Source organism: Gymnodraco acuticeps, unplaced genomic scaffold, assembly GCF_902827175.1.
Source record: "Gymnodraco acuticeps unplaced genomic scaffold, fGymAcu1.1, whole genome shotgun sequence".
Taxonomy (NCBI): domain Eukaryota; kingdom Metazoa; phylum Chordata; class Actinopteri; order Perciformes; family Bathydraconidae; genus Gymnodraco; species Gymnodraco acuticeps.
In genome coordinates this window covers 1,222,951-1,234,585 of record NW_022992351.1, presented here as the reverse complement: position 1 = coordinate 1,234,585, position 11,635 = coordinate 1,222,951, and the positions used below count along the sequence as shown (strand labels likewise).

The 11,635-nt window shown below is 42.2% G+C and overlaps 1 protein-coding gene across 2 annotated transcripts; it reads right to left on the bottom strand.

Moving 5' to 3' along the window:
• On the bottom strand, positions 1–11,017 carry nr1d4a (nuclear receptor subfamily 1, group D, member 4a). 2 transcript variants are annotated; one of them, XM_034208852.1, is made up of 8 exons: positions 10,901–11,017; positions 4,992–5,300; positions 4,812–4,900; positions 4,575–4,719; positions 2,137–2,678; positions 1,851–2,036; positions 1,511–1,721; positions 1–1,391 (listed from the first exon to the last, which is right to left on the bottom strand). In XM_034208852.1, the coding sequence occupies exons 1-8, from the start codon at positions 11,013–11,015 to the stop codon at positions 1,195–1,197; spliced, it is 1,794 nt and encodes a 597-aa protein (XP_034064743.1). In that variant the 5' UTR covers positions 11,016–11,017; the 3' UTR covers positions 1–1,194. The 2 variants fall into 2 exon arrangements, with proteins under 2 accessions (XP_034064743.1, XP_034064744.1); XM_034208853.1 differs by lacking the exon at positions 10,901–11,017 and adding an exon at positions 10,346–10,869.
• Positions 11,018–11,635: the final 618 nt, after the last annotated feature.

The window sequence follows — 11,635 nt, the reverse complement described above, 5'->3', positions numbered from 1 at the left end:
CTTTATATCATTATATAATTTCTATATAGGAATACTTATTTACAAAATGTACAATCAGCCAAAATCAAACAAACAAACAGTGAGAAGACCAATCAAATAAGATTGCTCACAAAAATATCTCTTGTGTTTGTATGACAAACATTGTGGGCAGAGGAAGGGTGAACGTTGGAGTGAATGCTGGTGACTTCAGGGATTATGCTGGTTGGTTACATCATCAATGAGTCTAAACCATGTCAAAATCCCTATCTGATATTCTCCTGTGCAAAGCCCCCTTGGCATGGCCAAACCCAAACCTATTACGGGAAGGTCAGTACATTCTTCTTTACACCAAACTCATCTGTCCGGTCCATCACATCAAATCAGTCATTGATACCTTGACATTAGGGTCATATAATATTTACAGCATCAAAAATAAACAAAGGAACTACAAATCCAAACATGCATTACGTGTCTCGACCAGTCCAGCAGTCATACAATATAGTGACAGGTATACAATGTTTTTTTGAAATAATAAAACATGCCATTCACTTATGAAGGAGTCAAACTTAGACTTAAGGTGCGCCTGGAAGATTTGTCAAAAAAGTAAGAGACTGAATGTATCCTGTCGTGTACAAGTGCCAAAATAGTGGTCTCATTTGAGTAATGCAGGTGGTATGTTTGTGAAACATTGATACACATTTACCTTTAATATTTCGCTTTTCACTATGTATTATGTACAGGTTCCCTTTACCTTAACCACAGACATACAAAGTCAGTCAGCCCTAATGTTCCCTAAGTGAGTGCTGTCTTTTAGCTACTGCTTAGTGATGGAAGCTGCACAGCATAAGGAATAAACAGAAGTGAACAGATTTTATTCTTAGGTATACTGGACATATTGAGCAAGTGCCCACATAATTTCTCCAAAACAGCAATACTAAATCTACGTGGTCATACATTTCTCTACTGAGACAATGTCTTTCAAGAGGTGTTGAGGTTTATGTGTATACATGAGTAAGTATAATCAATAGTGAATCAAAAGGTTTGTTACTGCCTTCAATTATTCTTTGAAAACCACTCCTCAGGTTTTACAAATCCTTTTTCTTCAATTTTCTAGAAGGTCCTGTCCATGGAAGATAATATCTGTAATTGTGTGTGTTCTGTATGTTTTTCTGTAAAACAGTTTGTGTCTGTGTTCTCCGTGAACAAGCAGCCTGCTTAAGGGTCAATGCGAAAGGCCAGCAGTTTGTCGGAGTGCATATTGTTGAGGGTGCGCAGGTCTGGCAAGCGCAGGAGGAGTTTAGGGAAGAGGGTGTTCTCATCTGGGCGACGGCGAGTGATCAGTGACCGTAGGGCACGGATCAGACCCTCCTGAAGCTGCTCCACAGCCTGCATGTCCAAGATGCCAGAATGATCTAAGGAGCACAGAGGAAGGTCAGTGTTTGACTGAAACAATTACTACACTATTGGTTCATTAATAACATTTTACTCCTTTGTCACTGTTTTCATTATGTAAATAGTGTGCCTCTCTCACCTGCAGACACCAGCACCACAGCCATAAAGAGGGCCATTTCATCAGGCTCTAGCCCCAGGGAGCCCAACTTCTCACTGAAGTCAAACATTGCGTCCAGCAGAGTGCCCATGCCTAAGGCCCGCAGGGTGGACAGTGGGTAAGTTAGGCCGTTCAGGAAAGTTACTGTATGCTCCTCAGCATTGAACAAGGTGCAGAACCTCACCATCAAAACCTAAACACACAAGAAACAAAAAGATGCGTTTGAGTCAAAAACGTACACTAAGCAAACATTTGGACTTGCAAAGAAGGAGCCACATGCCTTACATATTTCATCATAATCATCAAAAATGTATGTCCTTACCTGGAAAGTGCCTGATTTGAGCAGCATGACTTGGTCTTGTTGGCCAAGCTCTTGAAACCCTGGGATGCCCTTGGCGAACTCTACCACCTCCTTGACAGCAGGAGTAAAACACTGCGAGAAGGATTCCCATATCTGCTGACTCGTGCACTCTGCCCCTGATACAGGCCACGCATTGAGGGGACATGCCTTTTAGAAAAGACAAAAGAAATAGAACAATTAATAAGTTGCTGATCAAATAAGACACATCACAAGAGTTATGATCTGATCATATGCTTTCTGCACTTACCAGCACTTTAGCTCCTGAAGCTAATTTCCATGGGCAGGAGGGCTGGTTTTGGGAACTTCCTGCATTGTGAAAACTGTTATGATTGGCAGAGCTGCCCCTTTGAGAGGTTGTACTGTTGGACTGATCTTGATTCTGATTTGTTGAAACTAAGTAGGAGGAGCGATTGTTGTCAACATTGTGGAATGTGGATGTGTTGTCATTAGGGACAACAGGGTAAGACTGATAACTCTGGATGGAGGCGGGGTGAGAGGACACTTGGGGAAAGCTGGCATCCTGAGAAAAGGGACATGTGTTGGAGGAGATGTTAGAGCTCTTGGTTGGTTTCTCTTCGCTGTTGCTGCTGGTGAAGATGTCGCGATAGGCTCTGGAGATTTCCCCGATGGCCTCTTTTGAGTTGCCATCTTCTGTGCAGCTGGCAGTTTCCCTCACTGAAGGGGATTCCATCTCCATGGCAGCTGACTCATTCAGGCTATTCATGTAGCTCTGCATCTCATCCAGGAGCCGCTGCTTCTCTCTTTTGGGGATGCGGCCAAAACGCACAGCTGGTGAAACACAATCAGTGAGAAAAGATCAGTTTTCAGCTATTGTAACAACATGATATTTTGACAAGTTCTCAAACAAAACCTTCGACACATTCTTAAAGATCAAGAGGCTGGCTATAGATTCAGCTAAGCTTGGTGAACCAGTTACCCATGAAACCTCTATACACAGACCACAGAATCACCCTAACATGTGGAAGATTCTAAAGAGTCACATCCCAAGTTATGAGATAAAACTTTCCTCTCCTCACCCCCTTCCCACAGTAACCATCAGCTGGAGAGGCTATTTATAGATCCCCTGCTACCATCTGCCTCATCCTCTTCTCTATCCACCCGTCTCCTTCCTCTCAAGCTCCCTCCCTCCCTTTGTAAGTAGGGCAGTGGGGCAACGTGAGCATGATGTCACCGGCACTGAGATCGTGATAGGGAGAAGGATGAGAGAGGTGGGTTTGAAGAGCATACACGAGTTGCAGAGACATGTTTTAAGAACATGAAGAGGACTGATGTGAGAGACTGATGGGTAACACTGTGTGTTAGTGTTTCTGTGCTGGTGGATTAAAGATTGCAGAACGAGTTTTATAGTATAGTATGTTTAAATGTATTTTTTTGGAAGTGTAGCAAAAGATTCTTCTGCATAAATATTTTGTATTACAAAGCAATGTACTGTTACTCCCATTATGTTAAACATATGACATTTACATACAACTGCAGTGTTAAATTGAATGAGGTGATTCACTTGTAAATAAATAATGCTTTGGTTAGAGGAAGAATAATGTGCCATCATGCCAACGGACTGAACCATTTGCCTATGCTGCAGAGCTAAAGTCACACAGCTGCGTGGTGTGAAATCAGGGTGTAGTAATTATTGTGGGCTGCAGGCAGTTGCATGCGGTTTTCCTGTTTTCGTAATGATTGAAGCAGAGCAAAAATGGGTTTCTAGGTTGTGGTTATTTAGCATTTTCAAGTTTGCCTCTATGAGGGCCAACCTAACTGTTTTCTTATTGAGTCGTATTATGACACCCTATATTCTCTGTGCACCAGAAGTGTCAAGCACATGCAGAAATAACAGCCACCTGTTTACTTGATAAAGCAATGATGGGTGCTGGAGGGTGGAGATAAGCAGAAACCATACTGAGAGGAAGAAGGAAGGCAAACTATACCAAGTAGGTCAGGGTGTGCGAGTACACTATAGGCCTAATTCTGTATTGTTTTTCTAGGTCAGCCCAGCTGTATTCTTAATCTGTAATGATATGTCATCAATCAAAGTTCAGCAATCAGATCTAAAACTACTTGATGTGAGCATCATGCCTGATCACGCATTGGCTGTTCTGCATCCCTTGCTAAAATGTTGTCCCTCATTAATTGCTGTAAGACGTTCTATGGGCATACACAATGTAATCGAGTTGACCCTGTTCCAATTTCCTAAAATAATTCCTGTGTTTGCTGCAGTTTTCCGGATGATAGATAGCTTTGGGGACGCCAAGGCTCCTCTTCTCATAAATCATTGTCTGAAGGGGAGATGGTGGGTACGTGGAGGGGGAGGTACTGTACTGAAAGAGCATAGAGGTAAGCAAATTGTGGGAGGATGCTGCAAAGGCACGAGAAAGACACACAGAACATTAAGAGAGTGATACAAGGCCAGATGGTAGTGTTTGGCAGTGCGGTGACAAAGAAGGGCAAGACAGTTGCAGGTCTGCTGATTAAGTTAGTGGCTGAGCTACTGGCACGATGACCTCAAAAGATTTTCCGCATTACATTTTTCACACAGACCTAGATATCAGCACTCTGCCTCTTTCAGGCCACCTAATTCCCCTATGCTTTGGCTAATCAGGGCACTGTGGCATTTTGGCACAACTGCACAAGGGCCTCTCTCATGAAAAATGTGTCAGGATGTCTCACCATCTCTTGACATGCCAACAGAGAGGCATTTCTTGAAGCGGCAGTGTTGGCACCGGTTGCGGTTCATGCGCATGATCAGACAGCTCTCATTCTTCACACACATCTTGTAGTTGATGTTCTGCTGGATGCTGCGGCGGAAAAAACCCTGAAACAAAAATAAAATCACATGAAACTGGTGCACTGAAAAGGAACACATTGTTGAATCAATCTGTGTGATTTTTCTTATCAGGGTCTTACCTTGCATCCTTCACATGCATGAACTCCATAGTGGAAACCAGATGCAATGTCACCACAGACTTTGCAAAGCAGGACCATTCCACCTGTCTCTGAGGAAGGGTTCACAGACTGTTAGATCATCTGCAAAATATCGATTAAAGTATAAATCTTAATGCAAAACAACAGTGAGGAAACACTTACTTGTGAAAGCTCCTGTGAACCCGCATGGCCTCTTTCCTGCAATGGGGTGTGCAAACGTATGCTGTGGAGTGGCTGCCGCTGGGGGGGCACTTTGGAGCTGTGGAAACTGGAATACCAGTTTGGAGGATAAGGTTCTGCATGAAGCTGCCCTTTGTTTAACAACCCCAATCTCTGTGAAGACCACCTCCTCTGGAGATGATGGCTGGGAGTGTGGAGAAGGGGACTGGGTCTGATACCCACTGGAGGGGCTTCCAGGACTGCCGAGGCTGGGGCTGGAGCTGCCGGAGGTCCCTGCGTACAAGATGACGCCTGCAGACAAGGGACAGAATGGAGAACATCAGACCTCTGAGCTGAAAGTTTGCGATCAGGTCAAAAATATCATTTCAAGCTCTAGACTTAAAGCAGCACATAATGTAATTATCCAGATATTGGAAATATTATTATTAAGATTATATTATATTATAATAATATGTTTTATTATTATTCTTTTGTATATGCATATATATGAAAGTGATGGCTTAATCAACATCACACATTTTTACGTTGGCTATCCCTATTTTTATTTGTAAATAAGCAACTATATAACTTTTAACGTGATTTAAAGTCGCGCAAATTCTGGGCAGCAGTGAACAGCTCTGCTAATTTGCCGTGTCTTTGTCCTGAGTTCAATATGCATAATGTTGCGCACGAGCGGATACAGTAGGCGCTAAAAATCAATCAACAAATGTTTATTTATATAGCCCAATATCACACATATTACATTTGTCTCAGTGGTCTTCACAGTTCACACAAATACTGCTGTTAGCACAGCAACAAAGCAGGCAGGAGAAGGAGAACCAACGAAAGGCTCCTTTTGTAAATAATTCCTGCGTCATGCTCATGCAGTAGGCTATTTATAAATAACCCGTATATGTGGAATGTTCTTTTCGTCGTTCATCTGAGGATGGTTGTACATTTCGCCCCCCGCCCCTCTCTGTCTTGTAGTCATGCGTTGTGGATGAGCTGAGACGCGGCCTCACGTGTCTGCAGGGTCTGCTGCCTTCTCCGCTCCAATAATAGCCTCGCGCTTCTGGCACCGTGGCCTGCGCCAGCTAACTGCACGACACCTGACCGCCACCTCACATGCATGGACTGCTGACACGGTTTGTGCTCTGACTGAAATCCGCAGTCTCGTGTCGAAATACACGTCAACAATCTAAACGTCAGATCGTTGTTTACAAACACAAGCTGACTGGGAAGCTCCCCGGGCGTCAAGTGGCACCATATCTCAGCCACTGCTGTTCATGCACCACCAACAATTGGAGAATGTGAGTCACGTTTTTGCAGAGAAAAAGTCTCAGCTGTACTGGACTGGTGTATTAATATACTAACAACTCAGTGTACAGTAGAGTCCAGCAGAGTGACGTTTAATGACACATTATATAATGGGTAATATTCCAAATAATACAAACAAATATGGTTTCAATGTAAAACTTCTTCCATGATGAAATATGGATAATATTCAAATAGCCTATAGAATACTTTGCATCCAAAATCGTGCCATCATACATTAGTTTAACTCAGCCTTTAAATCATGCACAAGTGCAGCAGACCTCGTATGTGTGATGCTGGCGGAAGTATTTGTTTTAGCCCTTATGTTTTGATAATCCCTCAACCAGCACATGTTGGCGGTTTGTTGACTCATGCCAGAACCAGCAGACCCGAGCCTCAACTCTTCCTGAGTTTACATTCAGACATAGCCCAACCCCCACTGCAACCAAACACATTGCAGGTCCACCTGAATCACATGTACAGGAAGTATTTATGAATTACCTGGATAGCTGCCCTGCTGTAAACACTGTCAATGAACAATCCCTTTTACAATCCGCGAGTAGTGATGGACAAATACTATCAAACCTCCATGTGTCAAGTGCCATAGTCAAAAGGTTAATATATAAACATGTCACACTCCCTTCATACATGTGGTTGTATTGTGATCATAGCATCATTGCCACATATGGTTAAAGAAGTCAAAGAAAGCTGTAGGTGTCATCAGCCCTGCTTTATATTCTTAGTATTGGCAGTGTTTCACATGTATCTATTTATGCTCATGTAAAGTTTAGTCTACCCATGCAAACCCTAATCTGACTTGGACTGGTGGGAGGCAGAGAAACGTGAGCAGTGAGCACAGGCACAGCAGTTCCTTTCTTGTCTTTTATCTTTTACTTTCACTCAATCAACTTATAATGTAGGACATGAAAAGACCCACAGTTAAGGTGACCATAATAAGTGTTGCCCTTGTAACGTTTATAACTAATATTTATTATATGTAAAAGCCAATAAAGAGTTGTGCTACTTAAAATAGCGAAAGAGTGAGCACTACTTGGGTGTTTGCAGTATACTCCATAGGCTTGTGTAAGTAGGTCAATATCACAGGAACTTGTTAGAACTCTGTGTATTTGCCTCCAGCATCTCTGATGCTGTCACACACTCTGGCTCATGCACTGACCATGAGGAACTATAGGCTATCAGAGCATCACAGAGGATATAATACATAAACACCAGGATATGATTTGAAATATATAGCCTTAGTAGTCTTAATGCCCTGGGTTTTACAGTTGTTGTGGCTGAAATTGCTGCATGTCTGGCATACACGCTATCCAACATAGATTGAAAAACATCCTTTTGTAGGATATGAGGGATGCAGCCTTAATGTTTCTAATCCGATATCTGTTACAGCATCGTTGGCGAGGGAAGCCGATGAGAGGAGAGATGTTGTGTTTAACAGCAGAGTCACGTTCCAATTTCCAGCTGAAACCCACCCTAATCCGATCTAAAACGACGCGATGGGTAGGCCTACAGATGTTGCAGAGTCGAAATCAAGTCAGCTCTTACCGCACTGCGAGCTCTGTTTCAAGAGGGGGGGGGGGCTTCGATACAAGCAAACGGCGCATGTGGCGGGAAAACGTGACGAGAGAGAAAAAAGCAAATGCATAGAATCGCTGACCCACTGACCAGGCTCACCATCGCCGCAGGCAACATCCGCACAAAAGCGTCCGTGAGAGCGGGGAAGTGGCGGGGGGAGGGCCCGGGGAACTCACGCGTCGCACGCGGCTCAGAGAGGGAAGCCACGTGAGGAGGCTTTTGACGGAGTGTTCTCTGGGAAGACTCGAATCTGCGCTCCAGCCAGAAGCCCGAGCTTCTACAGCTCGCCAGGCGCTTCACAATTAAAGAGCCACATTAAATAGAGCAGCATGTTATGTGACGGGGTGGTCTGTGCAGCAGCATCAGCAGCGCGTGCTGTCAGCTTGGCTGTTTCTAGGTTAGGAACAATATGTGAAGTATGTGGCCAGAGTGACCCAGGTTTAAATTCTGAGGAAATGCAATATGAACACCTACTTTTCTAATAATCACGTTATTTCTTCCAAATGATGGCCTAGTTTTCGTAAAACCATCTTTTATAATGATAATTAATTACTAATTTAATTATTGTAAATGGCCTAAGAATATTGGAAATGGTCAACTGTAGGCTACCACTCAGAAAAGCTTCGCAGGCAGTATTGTTTTGGTTAAAAAGTTGCAATATTACCAAATAAAAGTAATGAGAATACTAATTTAAATGTGGCCCATACTGTGTTTGCCTTTGAGAGATTAAGGGGGCTTGTCTTGTTAAATGACAGTCACATCAAAGTACAGTTAAGTTAACCTCTTCACTTTATGTCAAGGATGTATGTTGCAACTTGCATAATGAGGATGTACAAATGTGTAATTTAAATGATTTAGTTTCTTTCAAAACATGGGATTAACTCTTACAATTGATCCTGAATGCTTATGTTATGTTGATGTAAACGTTAAACTTATAATTGCATATTTATGTTGGTTTTGTATGCTAGTATAACAAATGGGATTTGAATTCTTGTTCAATCCAATTACCCAATAATTTCTGCAGGGAAGGGGTTATGTGTCAACAAACACATGCACACAATCATTTAATCTTCTAGACTTTATGATCGGTACAGCCCCCCACTGCAGACATATTTTTTGCCAAGTTTAATGTTTATTAGCTTTGTCTCTGATCACTTCACTGACCCCATGGATAAAATCAAGTCATGTGAATTCCAATAACATTAAAGCTCAGGTAAACCGGTTCAAGGTGTTCTTTTAGAGTTAGAAAGCTGAGAGGAAGACAACATAAAGACGTATGGAGAGATACAAGATGCACTGCCAGTTAAATAGAAAATAAGCAATACAATAAAAATATTGAAAATATATCAATCGACAATCAAATTAAAGCTTGAAATGACCAATTTTCCCCTCAACAACAAATAACATCCTTCAAACATCACACAAAACCAGTAAACCCAGTATGCATCTTTATAGGCTAATACTACATCTGTACTATCTGTGATTACACATTTAACGGCATTGCTTGTTCCGTGACAAACACTGACCTACTTTATCCACATAAATAGAAAGTCATAACTCGGTGAGTGTATTGCCCTCAGATTAGAGTTACATGATGACGCTGCTTACAGGGAGCGCCCATCACCTGTACTGTAACGTGACTATCGCTGTTGTAAATGATTCACCATCAATTAGCAAGGGGAAGCACAAAGCATGTGCACCTTTGGCTGACCTCGAGAAAGCCCTGTCTAATAATCTTCACGGTTATCATGTAACCTGCAGGCACCGATAATAGAAACAAACACAACCTTTACGCCAAACTTTCTTTGTTTTTTTCCAACGTGAGGTGATAAAGGGTTAGTGCACATAAAGTGCTGGCTCTGGAAGATTATTAATACAGTGAGAGCCAGTGCACTGATGCTCCACGTGAGTTTGTTTTCATGGAGAGTAACAGGAAGTGGCCAGCCTTCCCACAACCTTATGGTGTTCTAACTGGGGCACCGCTGAGTTAAAAAGTAAAAACAAAGTTTGCGTAGAGTCCTCCTGCATTGTACTTTTATTAAAGTTTACATGATAATTCCCGAAGACCAAATCGCACGAGTCTTATTATAATAAAGAAAAACTCATAAGTCTAACCTGCTAAATTTATATTTCTGGAATCTAATGTTTGACCTATAATTATAATTTACACTTTAGATTGCACACGGTTGACAATTACCATATTTGGCAACAAATTAAATGTAGAGATTTCAGTCAAATAATAAATAATGCCTTTTTGCATTATAGCCTATTAAATATTTCTTACACTTAAACTGAAGTTTTATATTTTTTATTTCAGGTTTAGATTGAGTCAGACACATCTTAATAGTTTTCCCCTATTGATTGTTAGCAACAAAATCATTGAAAACGCTGCAAACCAATTCCGCAATCTTAGTTCAGAATTGCTTATATAATGGATAAGTGAAACTTACCACCACCAGGGCTGTTATCCATGTTCTCTTGTAGATGGCTATCACTTTCAAACGTACTTGAAAATAGATGTAGTTGAAAGTCACAAGACTGGAGCTAAAGTCTTTTGAAGACAGGTGAGGAAGTCAAAAAACAGCTTTGCGTAAAACACCTGCTCCAAACAGCTACAAATATCAAGAAGTTATGGAAATGTTTCCAGTGAGCGTAAAGTTGTCTCCCAGTAAGTTGTAGAGATGTGTCTCTCTTGGTGCTCAGCTCAGGTCTGGCAGAGGTGAGTTGAACAGACTGGTCTTCTCAAAGATACATGGATGCCTTCTGTTCTTGAGATACTGCGCCTCGACGCGAGCGAGTGTGGTGTTGCACGAGCGAAGATTAAAAGATTCTCATGATGAGAAAAAAAAAGATAAATCAGCATATCCGTGAGCTAAGTGTCAGGCATGACATACACACCCACTGATACACACACCCACATCTATCACGTTTGTCGGTGAGTATGTGAAATGTGACCGCCTTTTAGAGTGATCAACTTGTGTCTGTTAGTGTGGGATTTGACTCACTCTTTGTATCTCGCGGACTCCCTTCTCTCCCTCTCTCTCCTTCACGCTTTTGTGCATTTTCATTGGCGGGGATCTGGAGCGGAGGGGAGTGTGATGCGTTTATTCGACCGTGCATGAGTTCAGTAAAGCCACGCTACATGTGAGCCCTGCATGTGCCGGGGAGAGCGCTGCCCTACTGATACACTTTTTATGCAAAAAATACTGAGCGTGTGATGGAGAGATTGGAGGATGAAGCACATGGACAATAGGCGTGGCTCACCGTGACTGCTGCCTCTCTGACAAGTAGCCCTGCAAACGGATGGCAAATACTGAAACATGCCAAACACTGACATGCCATTCAACAAGCAAGTGTAAAGTTTAAAGCCCCTGTGCCAAAGGGAACTGTAGATGCGCAACTAACCCTATGGCACGACAACAATAATATATGACGAGCCGTACGTAAACAGTCAATTGCGGATAAAATATTGAATGCTGGGAAATGCAAATCCCATATTATTTCAGCATGTATCTGTTTCGTGAAAACAGTCCCACTCTCCCCAGGACATAGTATTAAACAAATATTTATTTCACTTAAGCATACTCCTTATTTTAAATGTTTGCCTAAAGTTAAGTTGTATAACATTCAGTCAGCAACAAACTCTGTAACCTGCTGCGTAACATGCAGGTTCATACTCAGCGTGTAGAAAGCGCCACCCAGTGGTCATTCATGGCATTGCCGCATACACAGGATCTGTC

Bases quoted from the DNA above. Each gene is read 5' to 3' on its own strand.
- nr1d4a (XM_034208852.1), bottom strand. From the start codon at position 11,015: ATGCACGGTCGAATAAACGCATCACACTCCCCTCCGCTCCAGATCCCC. The intron at 5,301-10,900 runs GTGAGTCAAATC...CCTTGTCTGCAG, and splicing joins GAGTCCGCGAGATACAAAGA to GCGTCATCTTGTACGCAGGG. The intron at 4,901-4,991 runs GTAAGTGTTTCC...ACCCTTCCTCAG, and splicing joins GTTCACAGGAGCTTTCACAA to AGACAGGTGGAATGGTCCTG.